The sequence below is a fragment of the Triticum urartu genome, chromosome 5A (assembly GCF_056163025.1).
Source record: "Triticum urartu cultivar PI428250 chromosome 5A, HENAU_Tu73, whole genome shotgun sequence".
Classification (NCBI taxonomy): Eukaryota; Viridiplantae; Streptophyta; class Magnoliopsida; order Poales; family Poaceae; genus Triticum; species Triticum urartu.
Window position 1 is genome coordinate 435,169,500 of NC_141877.1, and position 25,712 is coordinate 435,195,211.

The window sequence follows — 25,712 nt, forward strand, 5'->3', positions numbered from 1 at the left end:
CTAACTTATAATCTTTTCAGTCCTAGCCGTAGTGTTCGTCTGGTAGAAAATCTTGTAGAGGACCAGCTCCTGCTCCTTCTCTTGCTCCAGGTCCCCAAGGTGGTACTGGCGCATCACCCAGTTGGTCTTCTGCTGGCTGAAGTTTTTGTTGGTGTGCAGCACCAGAACCTTTTTGGTGACCGTTTGCAGGCTGTTGACCATCACCGACAAGGTATTGCCGGTCTTGTGCCACATCGTGTGCATGCTGCACTCCGACTGTATCTTGCGGCGCATCCATGTGTCCCTTTTGAATGCCCTGGAGTTGCCCTGGAAGAAATGCTTGCTTAGGCCACTCAGTGTGATACCTGCAGTATTGTCAAATACATGTTGTAGTGTACGTAGTTGGCATTTTCATAACATCTTTGGCATGTTGCAGTCACTTGTTTCACTTTTTATTAACTGTCAAAATGTAATTGTTTCACTAGGTCTGCGTCTAAAAAGAAAAATAGAGCTATAAACAAAGGAATATGTTTGTGCAAGTCGACGACACATTGGTGTCTCACCTGGAAGTTTTTCAGGATGGGTGTACATATGTCGTGCTCGCTGTCGATGGTTGGTGAGGGAGTCCTGGATTAGGGGGTCTCCGGACAGGCGGACTATATCCTTTGTCCGGACTGTTGGACTATGAAGATACGAGATTGAAGACTTCGTCCCGTGTCTCGATGAGACTCTACTTGGCGTGGAAGGCAAGCTAGGCAATACCGATATGTATATCTCCTCCTTTGTAACCGACCTTGTGTAACCCTAGCCCCCTCCGGTTTCTATATAAACCGGAGGGTTTTAGTCCGTAGGACGACATACAACCATACCATAGGCTAGCTTCTAGGGTTTAGCCTCTCCGATCTCGTGGTAGATCAACTCTTGTACTACTCATATTATCAAGAATAAATCAAGAAGGACGTAGGGTTTTACCTCCATCAAGAGGGCCCGAACCTGGGTAAAACATCGTGTCCCATGCCTCCTGTTACCATCCGCCTTAGATGCACAGTTCGGGACCCCCTACCCGAGATCCGCCGGTTTTGACACCGGCATTGGTGCTTTCATTGAGAGTTCCTCTGTGTCGTCGTCATTAGGCTTGATGGCTCCTTCAATCATCGATAGCGATGCAGTCCAGGGTGAGACTTTTCTCCCCGGATAGATCTTTGTATTTTGCGGCTTCGCACTGCGGGCCAACTCGCTTGGCCATCTAGAGCAGATCGAGAGTTACGCCCCTGGCCACCATGTCAGGTTTGGAAGCTTAAACTACACGGCCGACATCTGCAGAGACTTGATCTTCGATGGATCCGAGCCCCTGCCGAGTGCACCGCACGATCACGATGAGCATGATCTAGCTCTACCATCGGACAGTGTTCAGGAGACCGTGCCAGCAACCGCTCCGACCCTCAATTCGGAGCCAATTGCGTCATCCATGGACGGGTGGATAGACCCCGCCATGGCGGCCGTGCTCTCATCAGCGATCGAGCCAAATATCGACCTTACCCTTCACGGGAGCCGTGACACCGAACTGCCGGATTCTTCCCCGGCCACGGACTCCGAATCGCCTACGCCCGTGCCTATCGAATCTGACTGGGCGCCGATCATGGAGTTCACCTCCGCGGATATCTTTCAGCACTCACCCTTCGGCGACTTACTGAACTCATTAAGGTCTCTCTCCCTGTTAGGAGAGTCCTGGCCGAACTATGTTCGGCAGGATTGGGATGCGGATGACGAAGAAATTCGCCGCCCACCCACCACCCACTTAGTAGCCACTATCGACAATTTGACCGACATGCTCGACTTCGACTCCGAAGACATCGACGGTATGGACGACGATGCGGGAGACAAAGAGGAACCACTGCCCACAAGGCACTGGACAGCCACCTCATCATATGATATATACATGGTGGACACACCCAAAGAAGGCAATGGCGATGAGACAGCGGAGGATGACCCCTCCAAGAAACAACCCAAGCGCCGACGTCAGCAGCGCCGCTCTAAGTCTCGCCAAAGCAAAAGCGGTGACACCGTCACAGGAGATAATAGCACTCCGAATAGTGCCGAAGATGACAACAATCCCCTCCATCAAAATTTAGAGCAGGAGGATGGAGAAGCCAGCCCTCCCGAGAGAGCGGCAGATGGAGAGGCGGAGGATGATAATTACATGCCTCCCTCCGAAGACGAGGCAAGCCTTGACGATGACGAATTTGTCATGCCCGAGGATCCCGTTGAGCAAGAGCGCTTCAAGTGCCGGCTTATAGCCACGGCAAATAGCCTTAAGAAAAAGCAGCAGCAGCTTCAAGCTGATCAAGATTTGCTAGCTGACAGATGGACTGATGTCCTTGCGGCCGAGGAATATGAACTCGAACGCCCCTCCAAGAGTTACCCAAAGCACAGGTTGCTACCCCGACTGGAAGAGGAAGCATTAAAACCTACATCTCCAGCGTATGGCGCGGCTGATCGGCCACCTCGTGGCCGCGACAGAGAGGCATTTCAGCCAAAAGCTCGGCCCGCACCCCGACGCCACTCAAATAAAAATGTCAAGGTACGGGGAAACACGCTAGACCTGCGAGACGTATTGGAGGACAAAGAAAAACAGGCAAGATCGATCTACGGATCACGAGAGCGCGCCACCACGCGAGACGATAACCGTCACGCTGGATATAGTAAAAGTAAATCCGGCCAGGCCGAACACAGCGGACAAGACTCATTTGAGCTACGTCGCGACATAGCCCAGTACAGAGGTGCCGCACACCCCCTATGCTTCACAGATGAAGTAATGGATCATCAAATCCCAGAGGGTTTCAAACCCGTAAATATCGAATCATACGACGACACAACAGATCATGCGGTATGGATTGAGGACTTCCTCTTGCACATCCACATGGCCCGCGGTGATGATCTACACGCCATCAAATACCTCCCACTTAAACTCAAAGGACCAGCTCGGCATTGGCTCAATAGCCTGCCAGCAGAATCCATTGGCTGTTGGGAAGATCTGGAAGTTGCATTCCTCGACAACTTCCAGGGCACTTATGTGCGACCACCAGATGCCGATGACTTGAGCCACATAATCCAGCAGCCAGAGGAATCAGCCAGGCAATTCCGGACACGGTTCCTAACAAAGAAAAATCAAATCATTGACTGTCTGGATGCAGAGGCCCTAGCAGCTTTCAAGCACAACATCCGCGATGAGTGGCTCGCCCGGCACCTTGGCTAGGAAAAGTCGAAATCCATGGCAGCCCTCACAACACTCATGACCCACTTTTGCGCGGGAGAAGACAGCTGGCTGGCTCACAGCAATACCATGTCAAAGAATCGTGGTACATCAGATACCAAGGATAGCAATGGCAGGTCACGTCGCAACAAACATAAGCGCCGCGTCCATAGCAACAATACCGAGGATACGACAGTCAATGCCGGATTCAGAGGCCCTAAATCCGGTCAGCGGAAAAAGCCATTCAAAAGAAGCACTTCGGGCCCGTGCAGTTTGGACCGTATACTCGATCGCTCGTGTCAAATAAACGGCACCCCCGACAAGCCAGCCAACCACATTGACAGGGATTGTTGGGTGTTCAAGCGGGCCGGCAAGTTAAATGCCAAAAACCAAGATAAGGGGTCACATAGCGATGACGAGGAGGAGCCCCGGCCACCGAACACTAGAGGACAGAAGAGGTTCCCCCCACAAGTGCAGATGGTGAACATGATATACGCAACCCACATCCCCAAGAGGGAGTGGAAGCGTGCACTAAGGGACGTATATGCGTTGGAGCTAGTCGCCCCAAAGTTCAACCCATGGTCCTCCTGTCCGATCACCTTCGATTGCAGGGACCACCCCACTAGTATCCATCATGGCGGATTCGCCGCACTGGTCCTAGACCCAATAATTGATGGATTTCACCTCACTTGAGTCCTTATGGACGGCGGCAGCAGCCTGAACCTGCTTTATCAGGACACAGTGCATAAAATGGGTATAGACCCCTCAAAGATCAAACCCACAAAAACGACCTTCAAAGGCGTCATACCAGGTGTAGGGTCCCATTGCACAGGCTCAATCACACTGGAAGTGGTCTTCGGATCCCCGGATAACTTCCGAAGCGAGGAGTTAATCTTCGATATAGTCCCGCTCGGCAGCGGCTATCATGCACTGCTCGGGCGAACCGCATTTGCGAGATTCAACGCGGTACCGCACTATGCATATCTCAAGCTCAAGATGCCAGGACCTCGGGGGGGGGGGGGGGGGTCATCACAGTCAATGGAAACACAGAGCGCTCCCTCCGCACGGAGGAGCACACTGCGACCCTCGTAGCAGAAGCGCAAAGCAGCCTCTTAAGGCAATCCACCAGTTCGGCGATTCAAGACCCGGACACCTTCAAGCGCGCCCGGAGTAATCGGCAACAAGACCGCCTGGCACGTTCCGAGCTCGCATAGCAATGCGGCCCCCACCACAGTACCAGCCAAACGGCGAAATCCGTGCCATGCGTACATAATTACGCATTGAAAATACCATGGGCACAGGTGGGGAGGGGGGCACGACTACGGCACGCCCCAAGACGCGGCTCAACCACACTAGGGGCTTCCCGCTTTGTTATTTTTCTCTCTTTCAGGACTTTAATCTCTGGAAACCCCGTCCAGCAGTACGATTGCCAGACACGCGATGCAACAACCAAGGAGGCAGAAAGCTACGTCGCACCACGGAACTCCCAGGTGGTCTCTGACAACGAGAGAAATACTTGCTTTAAATACCATTACTCAGCTTTCCCTTGGAGGGGACATGCCAAATAGTCCTAATTTTTTGCTTATCGCACTACTTGTATCATTCTGCTTCGACGCACCTTTTTGAATAAACAATGCATAGCACTAGACTATTACCGCATTCTCTATTTTTTCCTTATATATATATATATATATATATGTTCATTCATGACATTCAGCACCTGTACACTCTGGTACGGCCAATACGCCAGGGGCTTAAGCGTACCCCATAATACGACGTGAGAAGTCCGAACACTTTTGACAGTACGGCACCCCGAACTTATAGCATTATATGCATCACCTCTGAATCATGTCTGGGGTCAATAGTTGGGTTTGCCCAGCTCCCATGTTTTGGTACCTTACGTTCCGCTATATCGGCTAAGGTAGCACTGGGAGAACTACTCCGATTGTGCCCTGGTTCAGCTGGGCTAAGCACCTTAGTAGAGAAAGCTAAAACTGACTGTCATGATAAGGCGAGAGCTGGTCACTGTTTAAGAGGTCTTGAGTCCCTAAAGACTTACGCCGCTTAGAGCGAGGAGTCGGCTTTGTCCGGCTTAAGGTGTGTATAGCGCCCCGAATTCGGCCTTCCAAATACTAGGGGCTTCGCCAAAATTTAAAATTGTAGACTTCTATGGCTAAGTGAGAGTGATAACACATTATAGTCCGGTTGCCTTGTTCGTTGTGCTGATGTATACACTAGATCATCATTGCATATCATATTTTATTGCATTTTGGTTGATCCTAGAAATTCTACGCAAATCAAGGACCCTCGGAGAGAGTTGGGGATTTCGTTATTTTCATATTTGAGTTTTCTCAAATTTTGAAAATAGGATCATTTGATTTTATTTATTTTATCCTCAATTATTTCTATTACAAAAATATGAGAGAGGGAATAAAATGACTTTCCCAAAATAAAGAAATATTGAGGATTTAATAAAAAATCAAATAAGATTTATTTTAGTTTTATCTGCTATTTTATTTGAATTTAGGAAAAATGCCAGTTTTTCAAAATTGCATTTAGTCCCCAAATAAATGTTCATCCTGTGCGGCCTGATTTTAGAAGCCGGGGATAATTTATTTCAGGATTTTTGGAGTCCTTTTAGTATTCCTTTTGTTTTTTCTGAGCGTAACTATTTAAAAAAACGCGAACCGACCTAACGGGCCGTGTCCGACGCGGACACCTGGCCCGGCCGGCCTTATAAGCAGGGGGAGGAGCCCAGCCGAGACCCCAAACCCTAGCCGCTCCGCCCCGCCGCCTCTGCCGCCGCCACCGCCTCTGCCGCCGCCACTGCCTCTGCCGCCTCGCGCCGCCGCCGCGCCACGCCGCCGCCGCCCCGTGCCGCCGTCCGCCGGAGCCACGCCGCCGCCTCGCCGGAGGTTGACCCCGCCCGCCCCCGGTTTTTCTCGAGAAACCGTTCGGTTTTCTATCGGTTTTCATTCGATTTTTTAGTTTCGTTTTTTTAATAGATCGGTTTTTCCGGTTTATTTATTTAGCGAGCGTTCGCTCGTTTGTTCGTTTTAACGAACGCGTTCATCAGTTAGATCCAGATAACAAACGTTCGTTCGTTAATCTGTTCGTCGTTTTTCTTTTCTCGGATTAAATCCATGATTTTTCTGATCGCGATTCCTGATCTGATTTTCGTTCTAGTATAACTTTTCGCTCGTTTATCGGAATCAGGCGATTCAAGCGCCTGGAGTTTCGTCTCGAAACCCTCTTTCCATTTAACCAACTCAAACAAGTTTTTTCCACTGTAAAAATTGCCCTAGATCCAGAATAGTAAACGTAGCTTGTTTCTTTCGCCGTTTGTCTTTCGTTGCTTCGTTCGATTTGATTCTTTTTGCCAACCGGAGTTCTTAAGTTGAACTTTCTAGTTAGATATCTTATTTGAGTTTTATATGTGCATCAGTTGAGTACTTATTATATGCTTGTTTGTTTGCGATAGAGTACCCAGAGTGCGTCGCTTGCTACTTCGAATCGCTAGGTTTTGCAGATCATCAGCAAGGCAAGTAACACTTTGATCATACCTCCTACTACCCAGTTTTTACTGCATTAGATCAATCCTCACACATTGCATGATTAGGATCTAATTAAATTGTGGGTTTGGGAAGTAGTTGAGGTAGTACCTATTACCTGTTTATTATCAAACCTTTGGGAGTTACTTCTACGTTTGCTTATTATGCCATGCTATGCTAGTAGACGTGGATTGGGTGAGTGTATCCATGACAGATGTGAGATTGTTAAATTAATGGTTTATCTAAGGTGGCAACTTAAATACACATCTGGGTGGATTGAGGCACCTGGGTATTCTAGCGATTGCCTGTTTTTCTTTTGGACCGCCACCCAGGCTCAAAGGGATCATGAGATTATTCATGCTAGAAACTTCCGTGTGCAGTCACAAGCTACTGTGGGCTCTAGCATAGTTGATTAAGTCGTGCGAACTCTTAAAGTGGTAGACTAGCAGATGTAGGGGAAAGTAGGTGTAACGGTCTACTTGATCGTAAGGTGCTAGCGCTTCTGAAAGACTATGTCTCGGTCATCCGTTTCTCAAACACCATGTAGTGCGAGAATCCCAACGGAGGAGATCGAGTCTTGTGGGGAAAAGTGTGCAAACCTCTGCAGAGTGTATAAGCTAATCATGGTTAGTCGTGTCCCCGGTTATGGACATCTTGAGTATCTAGTACCTGGATTATCATGTGAATCTCATCATGTTACTCTAATTAATTTTGTTGGGTTTTGTTTAATGATGATGCTTAATTGGGATTGAGAATGCTGTCAACCATTCTCAATGTTTAACAACTACCATGATAGTTAAATAAAATTTATTCCTTTGCAGTAGGGAAAATTGGCTTTACGCAAAACTGTAACCATAGAGCTTTCCACCAGCCAAATATGCATATAGTATAGCCTATTTCTTTCATTGCTCTATGTGTTACATTGCCAGCATATTCCATGTGCTGACCCGTTTCGGGCTGCAACGTTCATGTTGCAGACTTTTCAGACGACGATTAAGGTGCCTTTAGGTCGTGGTTTTATACTCAGTGATGCCATTGGAGTTGATGGACTCACTTATCTTCCAAGCCTTCCGCTGTTATCGTTATTAGATGGCCTTACGCCATATTTATTGTAATAAGTTCTCTTTTGAGACACTCGATGTAATAAGTGTGTGATTGATACTCTGTTATAAATGCTTCAAGTACTGTGTGGTGTCAGCATTATTGATCCAGGGATGACACCGGAGCACAGAGATTGGACCATTTGAGGTTTGGTCGCTACAAGATGGTATCAGAGCACACGCTGACTATAGGACACGACCACTAAGCTAAAAGACCTAGATCACTACTCACTCTCTTCTCATTCTGACTTCTCATCTTTTCTACTCTTTTAGGATGGCGGATGCAAGGAACAAGTTCATGCAGTGGGATGAAGATACACCCTTTGGACATCACTTGAAGGAAGTCACTAGATACCTAAACATAGGAGTGCCAAGCTTCATCGGGACCTACAACGCCACTTTACCTGAAGAGGAGCGCTGGATGATTCAAGTTCAAGTTCCAGGAAGGACGTTCATGCCAGTCACTGAACCCATAGAGTTTTCTTTTGATGCACCAACATGGAGTCTAGGAAAGAGCATGGAAGCTCACATCGCCATGGGACGCATTGGAGAAGTTTATCACAATGATCTCAAGGATACTATCTACCAGATTTGTGGGCGCCGAGATGAGCACTGGGAGATGATCAGCACCAGGAAGGATAGATCAATTGCAGCTTTTATCCAGGAGTTAAACCAGCACATTCGACATCAGGAGAACCGGATGTGCGCCGACATGATAGATCTGAAGAAGGCGAGGACAAGAATCAAGGAACTGGAGGAAGAACTCAAGGCCACATGTGAAGATTATGAAGAGGAAACCGAAGTATTAGTGGACAAGAATGCCGACTTAACAATGAAGATCGGAATATTTATGGGAGGCCCTACACCAGTAGAAGAAGACGAAGAACCCAAGGAGATTCACCCGGAAGACTACATCATCATCAATGACACCGACTCGGATCCAGAAGATAGCGATGATGACTATGTGGATGAAGCTGGAGCAGATATCATGGAGTATGCAAACGAATAATATTTTTAGTAGACCACCCCATAAGTAGTAGTAGTCCACCATGTAAATATAGTAGTCCGAGCACTTTCACGATAGTTAGATCGATTGTATGCCCTTGTTTGATTGAATGAAGTGAATTGTTTGCTTTTGCCTCATGTGCATATGGGTAGTGTTTTCTCTCTAGACCCCTCTCTATTCTTAAATCTCATCTTTTCTAAACCCTCAGATGCCTCCGAGACGTGACCTCGGATTTACCTTCCCACCGGAGCTCACCCAGTTGATCCAGCAGTAGAACACGTTGATGCAGTTGCTAGTCCAGAATCAGAATCAGGGGAACAACAACAACAACAACCCACCACCACCACCACCACCATCACCTGTTGATCACTTAGCCCGTTTTCTTAGGCTGAATCCACCGGTGTTTTCCAGTAGCACCAAGCCTATAGTAGCAGATGATTGGCTCTGCAAGACAGCAAGGGAGTTGACCACGACAGGATGCACATATGCGGAAAAGGTGAAGTTTGCCACACATCAGCTTGAAGGACCCGCAGCATCATGGTGGGAGAATTTCACCGCCACTTTCCCTATTGACACTGTCACATGGGACCAGTTCCAGCAGGCTTTCTGTATTGCCCATGTTTCAGCAGGAGCTATGGCCATGAAGAAGCGAGAGTTTCGCAATTTGCGCCAAGGAGGACGGACAGTTGGCCAGTATGTGGAGGACTTTAGTAAGCTAGCACATTATGCCCCAGATGACGTAGCTACAGATGCAGCTAAGTAGGAGAAATTTTTGGAAGGACTAAATGATGAGTTGAGCATGCAGTTGATGGTGGCAACCTTCAACAACTACTAGGAGTTGGTAGACCGTGCTCTCATGATTGAAGGGAAGCAGTAGCAGATTGAGAACCGCAAGAGGAAGTATGGACAAGGGAAGTACAATTCAGGAGCTCAGCAGAAGCCACGTTTTACCCCTAGGCCGGGAGGACATTTTTAGCATACCCATGGAGGAGGTAGCTCGCACAATCACAATGGCACCAAGAATGGTAATGGGAATGGAGCAAGCAATGGCCAGAACAACACAAACCCATCAACCCCAGCCAAGAGAGACCTAAGCCAAGTCACTTGTTTCAAGTGCCAGAAGACTGGACATTATGCAATTGAATGTCCTGAATCCCAGAATGGAAATGGCAATGGAAGCTCTGGGAAGAAGCCGAACCCTTTCAACAGGGGATAGGTGAACCATGTTAACGTGGAGGAGGTTGAAGAGCAGCCGGATGCAGTAATCGGTAAGTTTTTGGTTAAGTCATTTACTGCACTTATTCTTTTTGATACTGGTGCATCGCATTCATACATATCAAGGGAATTCGTGGATAAGTACAACCTGCCCACCAAAGTTCTTAGAACACCTATGCTAGTAAGCTCACCAGGAGCGGAGTATATGGCTAGTAAGGGATGTTTTCATGTGCCATTGAGTATAGGTAGGCATGTGTTTCCCTCGGATTTGATCATTTTGGAATCACAAGGAGTGGATGTAATTCTGGGTATGGATTGGCTGTCGATGTATGGAGGAAACATCGATTGCGCCAGTAAGTCAATTTTTCTTACCACCCCAGAAGGGAGAAGGATCAAGTATGTATCCCGGCATGTGCCGAAGAGGACTCAAGTAAATTGTTCAACATGAGTTGTGTAGGAGGAAGTACCAGTGGTGAAGGATTTCCCTGATGTATTTCCAGAAGAGTTGCCAGGCATGCCACCGGATAGAGATATTGAGTTTTTGATTGAGCTTTTGCCAGGCACAGGGCCAATATCTAAGAGACCATATAGGATGCCCGCAAAGGATTTGGTGGAGATTAAGAAGCAGATTAAGGAGTTACTGGATAAAGGTTATATTCACCCAAGTTCTTCACCTTGGGGATCGCCAGTACTTCTAGTGGAGAAGAAGGATGGATCGTTAAGGATGGTTGTTGATTATCGAGGATTGAATGAAGTAACCATCAAGAACAAGTACCCACTACTGATGATCAATGATCTGTTTGATCGATTGCAAGGAGCTAAGGTATTTTCCAAGATCGACCTGCGATCAGGAGACCATCAGTTGAAGATTCGAGAACAGGATATACCTAAGACGGCTTTTACCACCAGGTATGGGCTGTACGAGTATACCGTTATGTCATTTGGTCTGACTAACGCACCTGCATATTTTATGAACATGATGAACAAGGTGTTTATGGAGTTTCTGGATAAATTCGTCATAGTGTTCATCGATGATATCGTAGTATACTCGATGAACGAAGAGGAGCATAAGGAGCATTTGTGTTTGTTACTTGGTAAGCTCAGAGAACATCAGTTATATGCCAAGTTTAGCAAATGTGAGTTTTGGTTGAAGGAAGTTGGATTTCTCGGACACGTTATATCCGGAGAAGGTATAGCGGTAGATCCCACCAAGGTTGACACTGTGACAAATTGGGAAGCGCCAACAACAGTCGGAGAGATCCGGAGTTTTCTTCGACTCGCAGGATACTATCGGAGATTTATTGAAAATTTCTCAAAGATTGCAAAGCCTATGATGGAGTTGTTGAAGAATGATACCAAGTTCATATGGACTGAGGAATGTGAGGCCAGTTTCCAGGAGTTGAAGAAACATTTGGTTACATCACCTGTGTTGATTTTGCCAGATCAGACCAAGGATTATGAGGTGTATTGCGACGCTTCACGTCGAGGACTTGGAGCAGTGCTTATGCAAGAAGGAACAGTTGTTTCATATGCCTCACGACAGCTTAAGCCTCATGAGTTGAATTATGCTACACATGATTTGGAGTTAGCAGCCGTAGTGCATGCATTGAAGACCTGGAGACACTTTCTCATTGGAAATCATTGTGAGGTGTACACGAATCACAAGAGTTTGAAGTATATTTTCACGCAGAAGGAATTGAACCTCAGACAAAGGAGATGGTTGGAGCTCATCAAGGATTATGACATGAGATTGCATTACCACCCTGGAAAGGCTAACGTAGTAGCTGACGCATTGAGTCGTAAAAGCCATGTCAACACCCTAATGACAGGAGATTTACCAAGGGAGTTAGCCAAAAATCTCCGTGAGCTATGTTTGGAGATAGTCCCGAGAGGCTATGTAGCAGCATTGGAGATTCAGTCTACTTTGATGGATAAGATCAGAGAAGCCCAGAAGACTAACAAGGAGATTTCTTCTATCAAGGAGAAAATAAGTAAGGGAAAAGCTAAAGGATTTCGTGAGGATGAGCACGATACCTTATGGTTTGAAGACCGCGTTTATGTGCCTAATGATTCGGAGATCAGGAAGTTAATTCTGCAAGAGGCCCATGATTCACCATATTCGATTCACCCAGGAAATACCAAGATGTATTTGGATTTGAAGGATATTTTCTGGTGGACCGGAATGAAGAAGGATATTGCGTAGTATGTAGCAGTTTGTGATGTATGTTAGAGAGTGAAGGCAGAGCATCAGAAGCCAGCAGGATTGCTACAGCCATTGCCGATACCCGAATGGAAGTGGGATAAGTTAGGCAAGGATTTTATCACCGGATTGCCCAGAACTCGTTCAGGCTATGACTTGATATGGGTTGTAGTCGATCGTTTGACAAAGTAGCTCATTTCATTCCAGTGAAGACTACCTATACCAGTGCAAAGTTGGCAAAGATATACATGACCAGAATCGTATGTCTGCCTGGAGTTCCAAGGAGCATTGTATCAGATAGAGGAACCCAATTTACCTCAAAGTTCTGGAATCAGTTGCATGAAACTTTGGGTACCAGGCTAGAGTTCAGTACAACTTTCCATCCACAGACAGATGGACAGACCCAGAGAGTCAATCAGATTTGGAGGATATGCTGAGAGCTTGTGCGCTAGATTACGGATCTAGTTGGGACGAGAATTTGCCATATGTAGAGTTCTCTTACAACAACAGTTATCAATCCAGTTTGAAGATGGCCCCTTTCGAAGCCTTGTACGGAAGGAGGTGCAGGACCCCATTGTCGTGGGATGAAGTTGGAGACCGCCAGTTGTTTGGACCGGATCTGATTAAGGAGTCTGAACAGAAAGTGAAATTGATTCGTGATAGGCTCAACGTAGCCCAATCCAGGCAGAAGAGCTACGCAGATTCTAAACTCAAGGAGACAGTTTATGAAGTCGGAGACCGAGTTTATCTTCGAGTATCTCCACTTCGAGGAGTTAAGCACTTTGGAGTTAAGGGAAAGTTAGCACCACGTTTTGTAGGACCATACAAAGTTTTGGAGCGTATGGGAGAAGTAGCCTACAAGTTGGAATTGCCCGAAGGATTGTCAGGAGTTCACGACGTGTTCCACGTTTCCCAATTGAAGAAGTGCCACGCAGAGATGGCTGATATACCGCTGAGAGACACAGTGCCGCTGGAAGCGATTCAGTTGGATAGTGATTTGACCTATGAGGAGAAACCAGTCAAGATTCTTGAATATGCCAGGCGAGTCACCCGCATCAAGGTTATAAAGTTTTGCAAAGTTTAGTGGAGCCACCACACGGAGGATGAAGCCACCTGGGAGCGAGAGGAAGATTTACTGAAGGACCACCTTCACCTATTTTCTAGCCAATCCGAATCTCGAGGGCGAGATTCATCTTAAGGGGGGTAGGTTTGTAACATCCCAAATTTTCAATTTGGAATGTTATACACTAGATCATCATTACATATCATATGTTATTGCATTTTGGTTGATCCTAGAAATTCTACGCAACTCAAGGACCCTCGGAGAGAGTTGGGGATTTCGTTATTTTCATATTTGAGTTTTCTCAAATTTTGAAAATAGGATCATTTGATTTTATTTATTCTATCTTCAATTATTTCTATTACAAAAATATGAGAGAGGGAATAAAATAACTTTCCCAAAATAAAGAAATATTGAGGAATTAATAAAAAATCAAATAAGATTTATTTTGGTTTTATTTGCTATTTTATTTGAATTTAGGAAAAATGCACGTTTTTCAAAATTGCATTTAGGCCCCAAATAAATGTTCATCCTGTGCGGCCTGATTTTAGAAGCTGGGGAAAATTTATTTCGGAATTTTTGGAGTCCGTTTAGTATTCCTTTTGTTTTTTTCTGAGTGTAACTATCTAAAAAATGCGAACCGACCTAACGGGCCATGTCCGACTCGGACACCTAGCCCGGCCGGCCTGATAAGCCGGGGGAGGAGCCCAACCGAGAACCCAAACCCTAGCCGTCCCGCCCCGCCGCCGCCGCCGCCGTCGTGCCACGCCACCGCCGCCCCGCGCCGCCGTCCGCCGGAGGTTGACCCCGCCCGCCCGCGGTTTTTCTCGAGAAACCGTTCGGTTTTGTGTCGGTTTTCGTTCGATTTTTTTAGTTTCGTTTTTTTAGTAGATCGGTTTTTCCCGTTTATTTATTTAGCGAGCGTTCGCTCGTTCGTTCTTTTAACGAACGCTTTCATCGGTTAGATCCAGATAACGAACATTCGTTCGTTAATCTGTTCGTCTTTTTTCTTTTCTCAGATTAAATCCATGATTTTTCTGATCGCGATTCCTGATCCGATTTTCGTTCTAGTATAACTTTTCGCTCGTTTATCGGAATCAGGCGATTCAAGCGCCTGGAGTTTCATCTCGAAACCCTCTTTCCGTTTAACCAACTCAAACAAGTTTTTGCCACTGTAAAAATTGCCCTAGATCCAGAATAGTAAACGAAGCTTGTTTCTTTCGCCGTTTGTCTTTCGTTGCTTCGTTCGATTTGATTCTTTTTGCCAACCGGAGTTCTTAAGTTGAACTTTTTGGTTAGATATCTTATTTGAGTTTTACCTGTGCATTAGTTGAGTACTTATTGTGTGCTTGTTTGTTTGCGATAGAGTACCCGGAGTGCATCGCTTGCTACTTCGAATCGCTAGGTTTTGCGGATCATCGGCAAGGCAAGTAACACTTTGATCATACCTCCTACTACCAGTTTTTATTGCATTAGATCAATCCTCACACATTGCGTGATTAGGATCTAATTAAATTGTGGGTTTGGGAAGTAGTTGAGGTCGTACCTATTACCTGTTTATTATCAAACCTTTGGGAGTTACTTCTACGTCTGCTTATTATGCCATGCTATGCTAGTAGACGTGGATTGGGTGAGTGTATCCATGACAAATGTGATATTGTTAAATTAATGGTTTATCTAAGGTGGCAACTTAAATACACATCTCGGTGGATTGAGGCACCTGGGTATTCCAGCGATTGACTATTTTTCTTTTGGACCGCCACCCAGGCTCAAAGGGATCATGAGATTATTCATGCTAGAAACTTCTGTGTGCAGCCACAAGCTACTATGGGCTCTAGCAGATGTAGGGGAAAGTAATTGTAACGGTCTACCCGATCGTAAGGTGCTAGTGCTTCTGAAAGACTATGTCTCGGTCATCCATTTCTCAAACACCATGTAGTGCGAGAATCCCAACGGAGGAGATCGAGTCTTGTGGGGGAAAAGTGCGCAAACCTCTGCAGAGTGTATAGACTAATCATGGTTAGCCGTGTCCTCGGTTATGGACATCTTGAGTATCTAGTACCTGGATTATGATGTGAATCTCATCAGGTTACTCTAATTAATTTTGTTGGGTTTTGTTTAATGATGATGCTTAATTGGGATTGAGAATGCTGTCAACCATTCTCAATGTTTAACAACTACCATGATAGTTAAATAAAATTTATTCCGTTGCAGTAGGGAAAAATTGGCTTTACGCAAAACTGTAACCATAGAGCTTTCCACCAGCCAAATATGCATATAGTATAGCCTATTTCTTTCATTGCTTTCTATGTGTTACATTGTCAGCATATTCCATGTGCTGACCTGTTTCGGGCTGCAACGTTCATGTTGCAGACTTTTCAGACGATGATTAAGGTGCCTTTAGGTCGTGGTTTTATACTCAGTGATGCTGTTGGAGTTGATGGATTCACTTATCTTCCAAGCCTTCCGCTGTTATCGTTATTAGATGGCCTTAAGCCATATTTATTGTAATAAGTTCTCTTTTGAGACACTCGATGTGATAAGTGTGTGATTGCTACTCTGTTATAAATCCTTCAAGTACTGTGTGGTGTCAGCATTACTGATCCAGGGATGACACCAGAGCACATAGATTGGACCGTTTGAGGTCTGGTCGCTACAGCTGAGCACCTCCCTCGAAGGACCCAACAATGGGAAAAAGAGTGCTCAGGTTTATCCCGAACACCCCAGCACTCGTGGCATGGGGGCAGAAGCCGACGACTGGCCATCTCTCAGATTTGATAAATAGTCGCATAGAAGGTAATATTTTAAATTCAAACAAGCGTTGCATAGCGCATATGAACAAGTTTTCATAATACAGGATCACACGAGCGAGTTCATTCAAAAATTACATCCTTCGCACACTCGTCCGCCACAAGATGGGCACCCTTCAGGACACCCTCATAATACATCTCGGGGTGGCGATGCTCCTTGCCCTGCGGCGGCCCCTCCTTCACCAGCTTCTCGACGTCCATCTTGGCCCAGTGCACCTTCGCACGGGCAAAGGCCCGGCGTGCACCTTCGATGCAGACGGACCGCTTTATGGCCTCCAGCCGTGGGCAAGCATCCACAGGCCGCCTCACCAGGCCGAAGTAGCTGTTGGGAAGGGAGTCTCCAGGCCACATCCGGACTATAAGGCCCCTCATGGCCTATTTGGCCGCCTTGTGCAGCTCGACCAGTTGCTTCAGCCGGTCGCTCATAGGCATCGGATGTTCGGTCCCAGTATACTGAGACCAGAACAGCTTCTCCGTCGAGCTTCCCTTCTCGTCCTGGTAAAATTTCACGGCATCCGACACGCTGCGGGGCAAATTTGCGAATGCTCCTAGAGAGCTCCGGACTCGAGTAAGTAACAAGTAATTTACTTTCACATGCTTGCTTTGCATATTGAATGCCTTACCCGTCGCTATCCTCCTCATCGTCTCAATCTCCTGGAAGGCCTTTTGGGCTTCGGCCTTGGCATGCTTTGTGCTCTCGAGGGCCGCGGCAGGCTCGGACTCTCGCGTCTTGGAGTCAAGCACCAAAGCCTCGTGCTTCTTCACGAGAGCATGGAGCTCTTGCTGCACCTCGCCCACCCGTGCCTCTTGTTTGTCCCGCTCGGTGCGCCCCTTGGCCGCTTTGTCTTCGGCCTCGGATAGCGCTTGCTTCAGGGTCACTACTTCGGTCGTGGCCCCTGGCACATTCATAATGATCCTGTCATTTCGCAACCACATTTTATTTTATTTGTTCTCCTCGAGCTGCCTCTTGGCAAGGCCGAGCTCTTTCTCGGACCCCTCGAGGTCCTACTTCAATGCAGCGACCTCTGCAGTCAGTGCGGCAGAGGTCAGCAGCGAAGCCTGCATATGCATACAGACATACTTATATTAGACTCCTGCAGATATTATTTGATCCTCTATTCGGCTTTTCTTTGTGAACACCAAACAGAGCATCAGGGGCTACTGTCTACGCGGTAACATTTTTCCTATATTTTAAATACTTACCTCAAAGCCTGTTAGAAGGCTGGTACAGGCTTCAGTCAGTCCGCTCTTGGCAGACTGAACCTTCTTGATCACCGCACTCATAATAGTGCGGTGCTCTTCGTCAATGGAAGTGCCGCTAAGCACTCCCAGCAGTTTGTCCAGTGCCTCTGGATGGACAGAGGTCACCGACACGGACGGCTTGCCCCTCTTGGAAGGGGACTACCTGCCCGAGTCCGGAAACACTGGAGGTTCTGGCACTGTGTCTGATTGCGGGTCGAACTTGGAGCCCCTGGGAGCCTTGCTCCCTTTGCTCCTAGAGTTCGGAAGGTCGCCTTGAGGCGCCTTCGGGACTGTCTCCCCCCGGCTCGGTGCCCGTTGAGACAGTACCTCGGCATTGTCCGTAGGGCCAGGAGAGGTGGTGGTTGGAAGTGTATCACTATCCATGTCCGACGAGTCCAAGGAACTGTCCGACGATGATACGCCGATACGGGCTTGGGGTGGACCGTATAATAATATTCGACGTTAGGAGAAGTAGTGCAACAAAAGTATGCTATGAGTTACTCTGGTATTCAAATACTTACGACTTTGCCAGGAGCTTGGCCCTGAGCAGCCACTCGTCTTCGCCGTCGGCGGCCGTGGTGGAACAGTCCGGAAGGAGAGTCCTTCCCTTCTTGGACCCTTCGGCCTCCCCGGTTGGGGCGGCCTTCCTTTTCTTGTCTCCCCCGGCTGGAGGGGGAGAGTCTTCGTCATCCTTCTCCTCGTTTTCATGGGAGGAGTGCGTCTCGGAGTTATGGGACGATGAGTCCGATACCACCTAGCGTCGGGAACTCTTTCTTGTTCCCTTGGCCTTCTTCTTGGTCTTATCCAGCACCTCATAAGGAGCCGGAGTCCGCATCTCCGTCAGGAGAGCATCCGCAGGGTCTTCGGGCAGAGGGGCCGGACAGTTAATCTGTTCCGATGCCTCCACCCAGTCCTGTCAAAGTCATGGGAGCTCAGACCCCGCACATCGTTAAGCTATGGGAAATAAATACCTTGCCAGATGTACAGAACTTACCGGATTCACAGGGCGCTTCGTGCTTAGCCCGCGGTCCTCGGTGAGAGAAGGAGGGACCTCGGCGCCCTTGAACAACACCTTCCAGACGTCCTTATGCGTCGTGTCGAAGAGCTCACGTAGAGTCTGGTGCTGGGCCGGGTCGAACTCCCATAAGTTGAAAGCCCGTTGTTCACATGGGAGGATCCGGTGGAAGAGCATGACCTGGACTATGTTGATAAGCTTAAGTTTCTTGCTTGTCATGTTCCGGATACACTTCTGGAGTCCGTCCAGCTCCAGCAAAGAGCCCCAAGACATGCCCTTCTCCTTCCAGGAAGTGATCCGCGTGGGGACTCCAGATCGAAACTCGGGGGCCGCCACCCAGTTGGTGTCGCACGGCTCAGTGATGTAGAACCACCCCGATTGCCACCCCTTTACGGTCTCCACGAAGGAGCCCTCGAGCCATGTAACATTGGGCATTTTGCCCACCATGGCTCTGCTGCATTCTGCTTGTTGGCCGCCTACTACCTTCGGCTTGATATTGAAGGTCTTCAGCCATAAGCCGAAGTGGGTCCGGATGCGGAGGAAAGCCTCGCACACGACAATGAACGCCGAGATGTTGAGGATGAAATTCGGGGCCAGATCATGAAAGTCCAGCTCGTAGTAGAACATGAGGCCGCGGACGAATGGAGGTAGGGAAACCCCAGTCCGCGGATGAAATGGGGGAGGAAAACCACCCTTTCGTGAGGTTCTGGGGTAGGGACGATCTGCCCCGCGGCTGGCAGCCGGTGCGCGATATCCGCGGCTAAGTATCCGGCTCCACATAGTTTTTTGATGTGTCCCTCCGTGACGGAGGAGGCCATCCACTTGCCTCCCGCTCCGGACATGTTTGGAGAGAGTTGAGGAGAAGGATGCGGACTTGGGCGCTGGAGCTCGAGTGCGCGAGAATGGATGAGCAAGGAGGAAGAAGGCATGGGTAGAAAAAGGTGAGATCTTTTATAAGGGCGGACTAAACTATGCGCCCCCACTAGCCTGGTAAAACTCGCTAATCCCCCAAGCGCCGTAATTGATGGCGCGGTTGGGTTACCCACGTCCGTATTGATGAGAATCCCGTAATAAGGGGAATACGATCTCTGCTTTGATAAGACGTGTGAAGAAACCGCCTCGCGTTATGTGCGGGGCTGGTTAAAGAAAAACGGTTCAAATAATTATCGGGCTGTGGCGTGATGTCATGCTGCCAAAACGTGTCAGCAGATTAGGTTTGTGGTAATATTATCCTCTCTACGGTGGTATGTGGAACTTATTTTGCAGGGTCGGACACTATCCTTGTATTCAAACTCTTCTGTGGTGTATTCGGAGGAGGAACCCGCCTTGCAATGCCGAAGACAACACTGCGCGCCGGACTCATTGTCATTGAAGCCTGGTTCAGGGGCTACTGAGGGAGTCCTGGATTAGGGGGTCTCCGGACAGCTGGACTATATCATTTGTCCGGACTGTTGGACTATGAAGATACGATATTGAAGACTTCGTCCCGTGTCCGGATGGGACTCTACTTGGCGTGGAAGGCAAGCTAGGCAAGACGGATATGTATATCTCCTCCTTTGTAACCGACCTTGTGTAACCCTAGCCCCCTCCGGTGTCTATATAAACCGGAGGGTTTTAGTCTGTAGGACAACATACAATCATACCATAGGCTAGCTTCTAGGGTTTACCCTCTCCGATCTCGTGGTAGATCAACTCTTGTACTACTCATATTATCAAGAATAAATCAAGCAGGACATAGGGTTTTACCTCCATCAAGAGGGCCCGAACCTGGGTAAAACATCGTGTCCCCTGCCTCCTGTTACCATCCGCCTTAGACGCACAGTTCGGGACCCCCTACCCGAGATCCGCCGGTTTTGACACCGACAGTTGGTATGAAAAAATTGATGTGAGGGTGAGATATCGCGCTTTCATCACTCACTTTGGCCTGAAGGTGCTCGATCAGCTCCTCATTCGTGGGATGAAACTTGACGCCAACCGGCAGCACCAGCCAATCCTTCTTGGACTTGCATCGATTAATTCCAGCTATATGGTACTCAATGTATGATCAATCGACTATTCTAAGTGAATGATAAAATATTTTGACAGATAAGTGGTACTCCAAATCTAAAGTCCACAATACCCGAACACGCCGCCGGTACTCTTGTGTCACCTCACGCACAGCGTATTGTCACGTCAATTCAATGTGAGGACATGATGAATAATTTGACCGATGTATACTAGCACTAGTACTGTACTACTTACTAGTCGTATTTAGTGTCACATTTTAACCATAGGTTTAACTAACAAAATGTCAATGCATGTCACCGAAAATTATATCATTGGAAACTATGTTCAAATACGAATCAAACGATATAATTTTTTATGACATGCATTAACATTTAGTTAGTTAGATTTATGGTCAAAATTTGACACAAATTACGAATGGAACCAATAAACCAGGAGGGAGGTAGTAGTACGAGTAGCGCAATATACGGTACAGAGGACTAGTACAAATTTAGAAATGGAGTAAGAAGTTACAAGGTTGTGCAACATATTTTGAAGGCTACATGAGTAATATAAAATATAATTCCCATTGGACAACACTTTCACCAACAAGCATGCACTTGAAGCCTGATTGATATATATATATATATATTTATATATATATATAGTGTTACTATTCATCACCTAGGGTGCAGAATAAGTTATTCTTCACCCGAGGTAATCTTACGATCATTTCATAATTAAATTACGTTTGGAATTCAAATAGTTACATTCCTATTGATTCACTATGTAAAATTTGACATAACAAAATAAAAATATAGGTTATAAGACAAGAAAATTTGCAGTTTATGTGTATTTTAGACTTTGTTTTTACGTTTGTAATTTTACATAACATAAAATATTTTTTACGGCAATTATATATTTTCTTACGATCTCTTTTTACGTCGGAAATAAGACAAAACTTACAGAACGTAAAATTACGGTGCATTGATGGTAAAATAGAAGGGGGTGAAGAATAACTATTCCTCACCCAGGGTGACGAATAGCATGACCCTATATATATGACGCATAGTTAGCTTATCTGTTTTCGAGCAGTTAGGAACGGTTCATGAATAGCTTATTTAGGAATGCAGTTAAGTGGGCGAGCTGTGGAAGTTAACTTGAATACTTAACTGCCATGCGCCCTCGAGTAGTTAGCATGACCTTGGCCAAAAAAAAAGAACGAAAGAAAAAAAGTTGATATCTTCAGTTAAGCAGTTCACTAGTTCTTAACTGCCGCAGTCCCGACAGTTAGCTATTTCAGGCCCTACGGTTGGAATGACCCAGGGAAAATAATAAAAAATAAAAAATTTAGTACCTTCACTCCTGCAGTTAACTTGTTGTTAACTACCACAATCCTCGACAGTTAGCTATTTCCATACCGGCAGTTAGCTTGATCAGGGAAACAAGGAAAAAAAGTGTCTTAATTCGCTGTAGTTAGCTTGGTCGTCATACGTCAGTTAGCTATTCCGGTCGGGTAGGTAGCATGTATTGTAGCAATTCGGAAGAAATGTCAATATAACAAAGTTTTTTTATAATGTTAGTCCAATTTTTATTGCATATGGCAGTTAAGTGGGCGAGTTGTGGAAGTTAACTTGAACACTCAACTGCCATGCGCCCTTGAACAGTTAGCGTGACCTTGGCAAAAAAAGAACGAAAGAAAAAAGTTGATATCTTTAGTCAAGCAGTTTACTAGTTCTTAACTGCCGCAGTCCCGACAGTTAGCTATTTCAGCACCTGCAGTTGGAATGACCCATGGAAAATAAAAAAATAAAAAATAGTACCTTTAGTCCGGCCGTTAACTTGTTGTTAACTGTCGCAATCCCCGACAGTTAGCTATTTTAATACCGACTGTTAGCTTGATCCGGGAAAACCAGGGATAAAAGTGTCTTAAGTCACGGCAGTTAGCTCTGTCGTGATACGTCAGTTAGCTATTCTGCTCGTGCAGTTAGCATGTACTGTAGCAGTTCGGGAAAAAATGAAAAAAATATCGTTAGTTTTTTGAAAACTACTCTTAAACCATGGCGAATCTGAAAACGAGTTTTATATACCAAAGTTCGGGCTAATCCATAGCTTTCCAATGGTGTATGATATGCATCATTCCGACAAACAGTTTGAAAATTTCTGTCACAAAAACACCGAAAACATGTTTGAAGAATTTCTAGTGTTTTAAATTTTGTTTAAAAATTGTAAGGATTTTGGGACAACGATCAACATATAGAAATTCCGCCTATTTAGTAGCTATCCAACACTATAACATTTGCATCATTCCGATAAATGGTTCAAAAATTACGATAAAAAATAGTGCGAAAAAACAGTGCCAAAAAAAGTTCGACCGACAGTTAACTAGTATATGACGCACAGTTAGCTTATCTGTTTTCGAGTAGTTAGGAACGGATCCTGAATAGCTTATTTAGGAATGGGTTGCGGAATAGCTGGGATGTATATATATATATACAGCCGGTTTATTCTGATAATATTATCAGAATAACTATTCTGATAACACTTCCGCACTGCATGCTCAACAGAAGCGAACTACATCTTCTTTACGTCACGCACTTCAATGCTACATGGGAGAACTGCTTCATTTTCTGGTGGTCCGCCCGCGTATTCTGTGTGGAATCAGGTGTTGCAGGATGATTTAATTTGTTTATGGATGTCAATTGACCTTTATTCTTTGTAATTTACAATAAAATGACTAAAATCTTGGTAAATCGAGGGATTTGGCGGGCGAGTTTTTCTCTATTCGTTCGTGTTTGTGTCGGAATCGACTCTTTGGCGCTCGGATGTTGTTTGTTAGTAGGAATTGTTTGATATCGTTCGTTTAATCGCACCTTTTACTCTAGAAATTGTGTAATTTTTAGGAGTTAGTTTCCAGTTCCCGCGAATTTGGTTGTGTGGGCGGGTGAGCTTCGTCCGCTCCTTTGTTCTTGTTGATTTTCTGGATTTTGCGCCTCGATGTGTTTTTGAATCTTGTAATTACTGTCGCTGTTGGTTTTAATTCATTGTATTGCGGGTATAATTCTCATTCTTTGATTTGCAATTTTTAAATAAAAGCTGATGTTGTTCGTCCAGTTTGCCATGTGTTCGATGTAGTTTTTTGCGGGGTATTTTTCGATAGTTTAGTTGTTGGACAATTGTTAGGCGAATTATGTAAGTGCGATTGAATTGGCACCTCTATTAGTCTACGACATATCTGTATTTCTAGTGCTTTAATTTTATTGTTGTTGTCCTGGCATACGCTGTAGTGCACTGCATTTTTCGTTAGAAGTGTACTTCGTTTTAGCTGTATTACAGTGGTGATGGCAGCTTATGAGATTTCTCTTTTCTTAAACTGCATTCTGTGTTTTAGAGGACTGCATAATATGTACTTTCATACTGCATTAGCAGTATGGTTAATCTTCTATTGTGCTATTAGAATAGATGGTCCATTATATGCTTTTGTTAGCTGAATAGTTATTATGACAATTTTTTTGAACTGAATAATATGAGAATTCTTTTGAACATCATATGTTAACTGCAAAGTTTCGACCATTCACATTGCATTGTTACTATTCAAATGACTGCTTTTTTATATTTAGGACCAACTATGTGTTTGAGAGAATTGCATTACTGCCAGCAGTAACTTGTCTAAAAATGGGTGATAAAATGATGCAGATGAGGTTGCATACTTTAAATAGGCACCGTTCAAAGTGTCTGGTGGACATAATTTTAAAAGCGTACAGCATTTGCAAAGCATTACAAATATGCCACCGATGGCTTGCTTCATTTTTAGGCTGCCTATAGTGCAAATATTGTGAATTGCAGGGAGTCTTCTTCTTTGTAGAAAAAACATGGCCACTTCTCCGACCTCAAAGCCATTCTGGGAGACAAATTCTTTCCAACTAGTAGTTATGTTGATGCATTCTTCAGAGTTGATGTGGTAGTCAGCTTGCATGTCTCCATACCCATTCTTGTGTTCTGTCTCCAAAGTAACCTTCCCTGAACTCGGAGCAGGAAATTTTACTGTGGATGGCAGTTTCTGCATTTTGGAAAGTATGGAAAAAGAAGGTTTATAAGTAAATAACAATGTATGAACATATATATACCCATTTTTTATACTTAGGATGATCTATTTTATGTTGTGTTAAATATGTACATATATGTCACTACTATTTTCTTATAAAAGTAGTTGCAATGTATGAACAAACTTATATACGGAATTGACCTCTAGTTTTACTAGGATATATATTATACTGTAACATGTTTGTACTGCAAGGTCATTTACAGTGTACTTCGCTAGCATGTTAAGAGAACTGCAATACTGATCTACTAACCCTCTTTTTTGTTCTTGTGTTGTGGTACTAAAGAAAAATAGGTGGAAGCATCTAGTCTTAATAGCTAACAAATGTGAACAACAATACAAATTATGTTTTGTATTTTTGTTAACAATACTGAACAAATTATTGAACTATATATTCAGATGTGGATTTGCAGGTAGATTATGTCCAAAATTGTGAGGGGAAAAACATACCCAACTTTCCTGTAGATCTGCGGGTGTGAGGCGATGAAGAAATGGCGGGTGAAACCCCCTGTTGGGTATCATTAGGCACCCAAGCATGCTGCGCCACTCGGTGTTCGTGAGCTCTAGACCTTCTTCGTACACGCATGTGTCTGCTACCGGCGCCATCCTTGCCAAACACCCGCTCTTACAGTCCATGGCGGGTTCAGTGGAATTCTAGAGAAGAGCTGGGGATGGGATGAACCCTAGATCTACGATTTGAAGAAAAAGAAGAACGGGGGAAGGAGTTGTGTTAGTCTAGAGCACAAATGGATACGTTTTTATGTAACCAATTGACCAACGGAAGTTATAAATGTTTGTGGTTGGTGTTAGGTGGCGGATTGGTTCAGATTCAGTGTCCGTGAATGCATTTGAGTAGCAAGAGGACTGCTTACTTGAAAATAGAGAACTGCATTGTCATATCAAGATGAACCGCGGAACGCGTGGTTGGGCTTGCATTTGTGTATGGTATGTTGGATTTTTTTAAAAAAAATTTAGTGGCCTCTCTTTTTGTGTGTTGGGCCTGTGTTCGGGGAGTGAAGACGCATTGGGCCCAAGTCGGCCTGTGAGCACGGCTAGTTCCCGGTGCGTTGTGTGCGGCCTAATGTTTAGTCCCACCTCGCCCACGGAAGGCACGCTCGACCTGTTTATAAGCGCTAGCGAGGCAGCAGCATCGAACTCCTCTGGTTACTTGTTTGGGCGCTTATAGACGGCGCTCG

At 45.7% G+C, this 25,712-nt stretch overlaps 1 protein-coding gene across 1 annotated transcript; it reads right to left on the reverse strand.

The window, feature by feature from the left end:
• Positions 1-25,152, reverse strand: LOC147971785 (NAC domain-containing protein 75-like). Its single transcript, XM_087524115.1, has 5 exons — positions 25,146-25,152; positions 20,292-20,453; positions 16,808-16,819; positions 543-575; positions 1-344 (listed from the first exon to the last, which is right to left on the reverse strand). The coding sequence occupies exons 1-5, from the start codon at positions 25,150-25,152 to the stop codon at positions 1-3; spliced, it is 558 nt and encodes a 185-aa protein (XP_087380241.1).
• Positions 25,153-25,712: the final 560 nt, after the last annotated feature.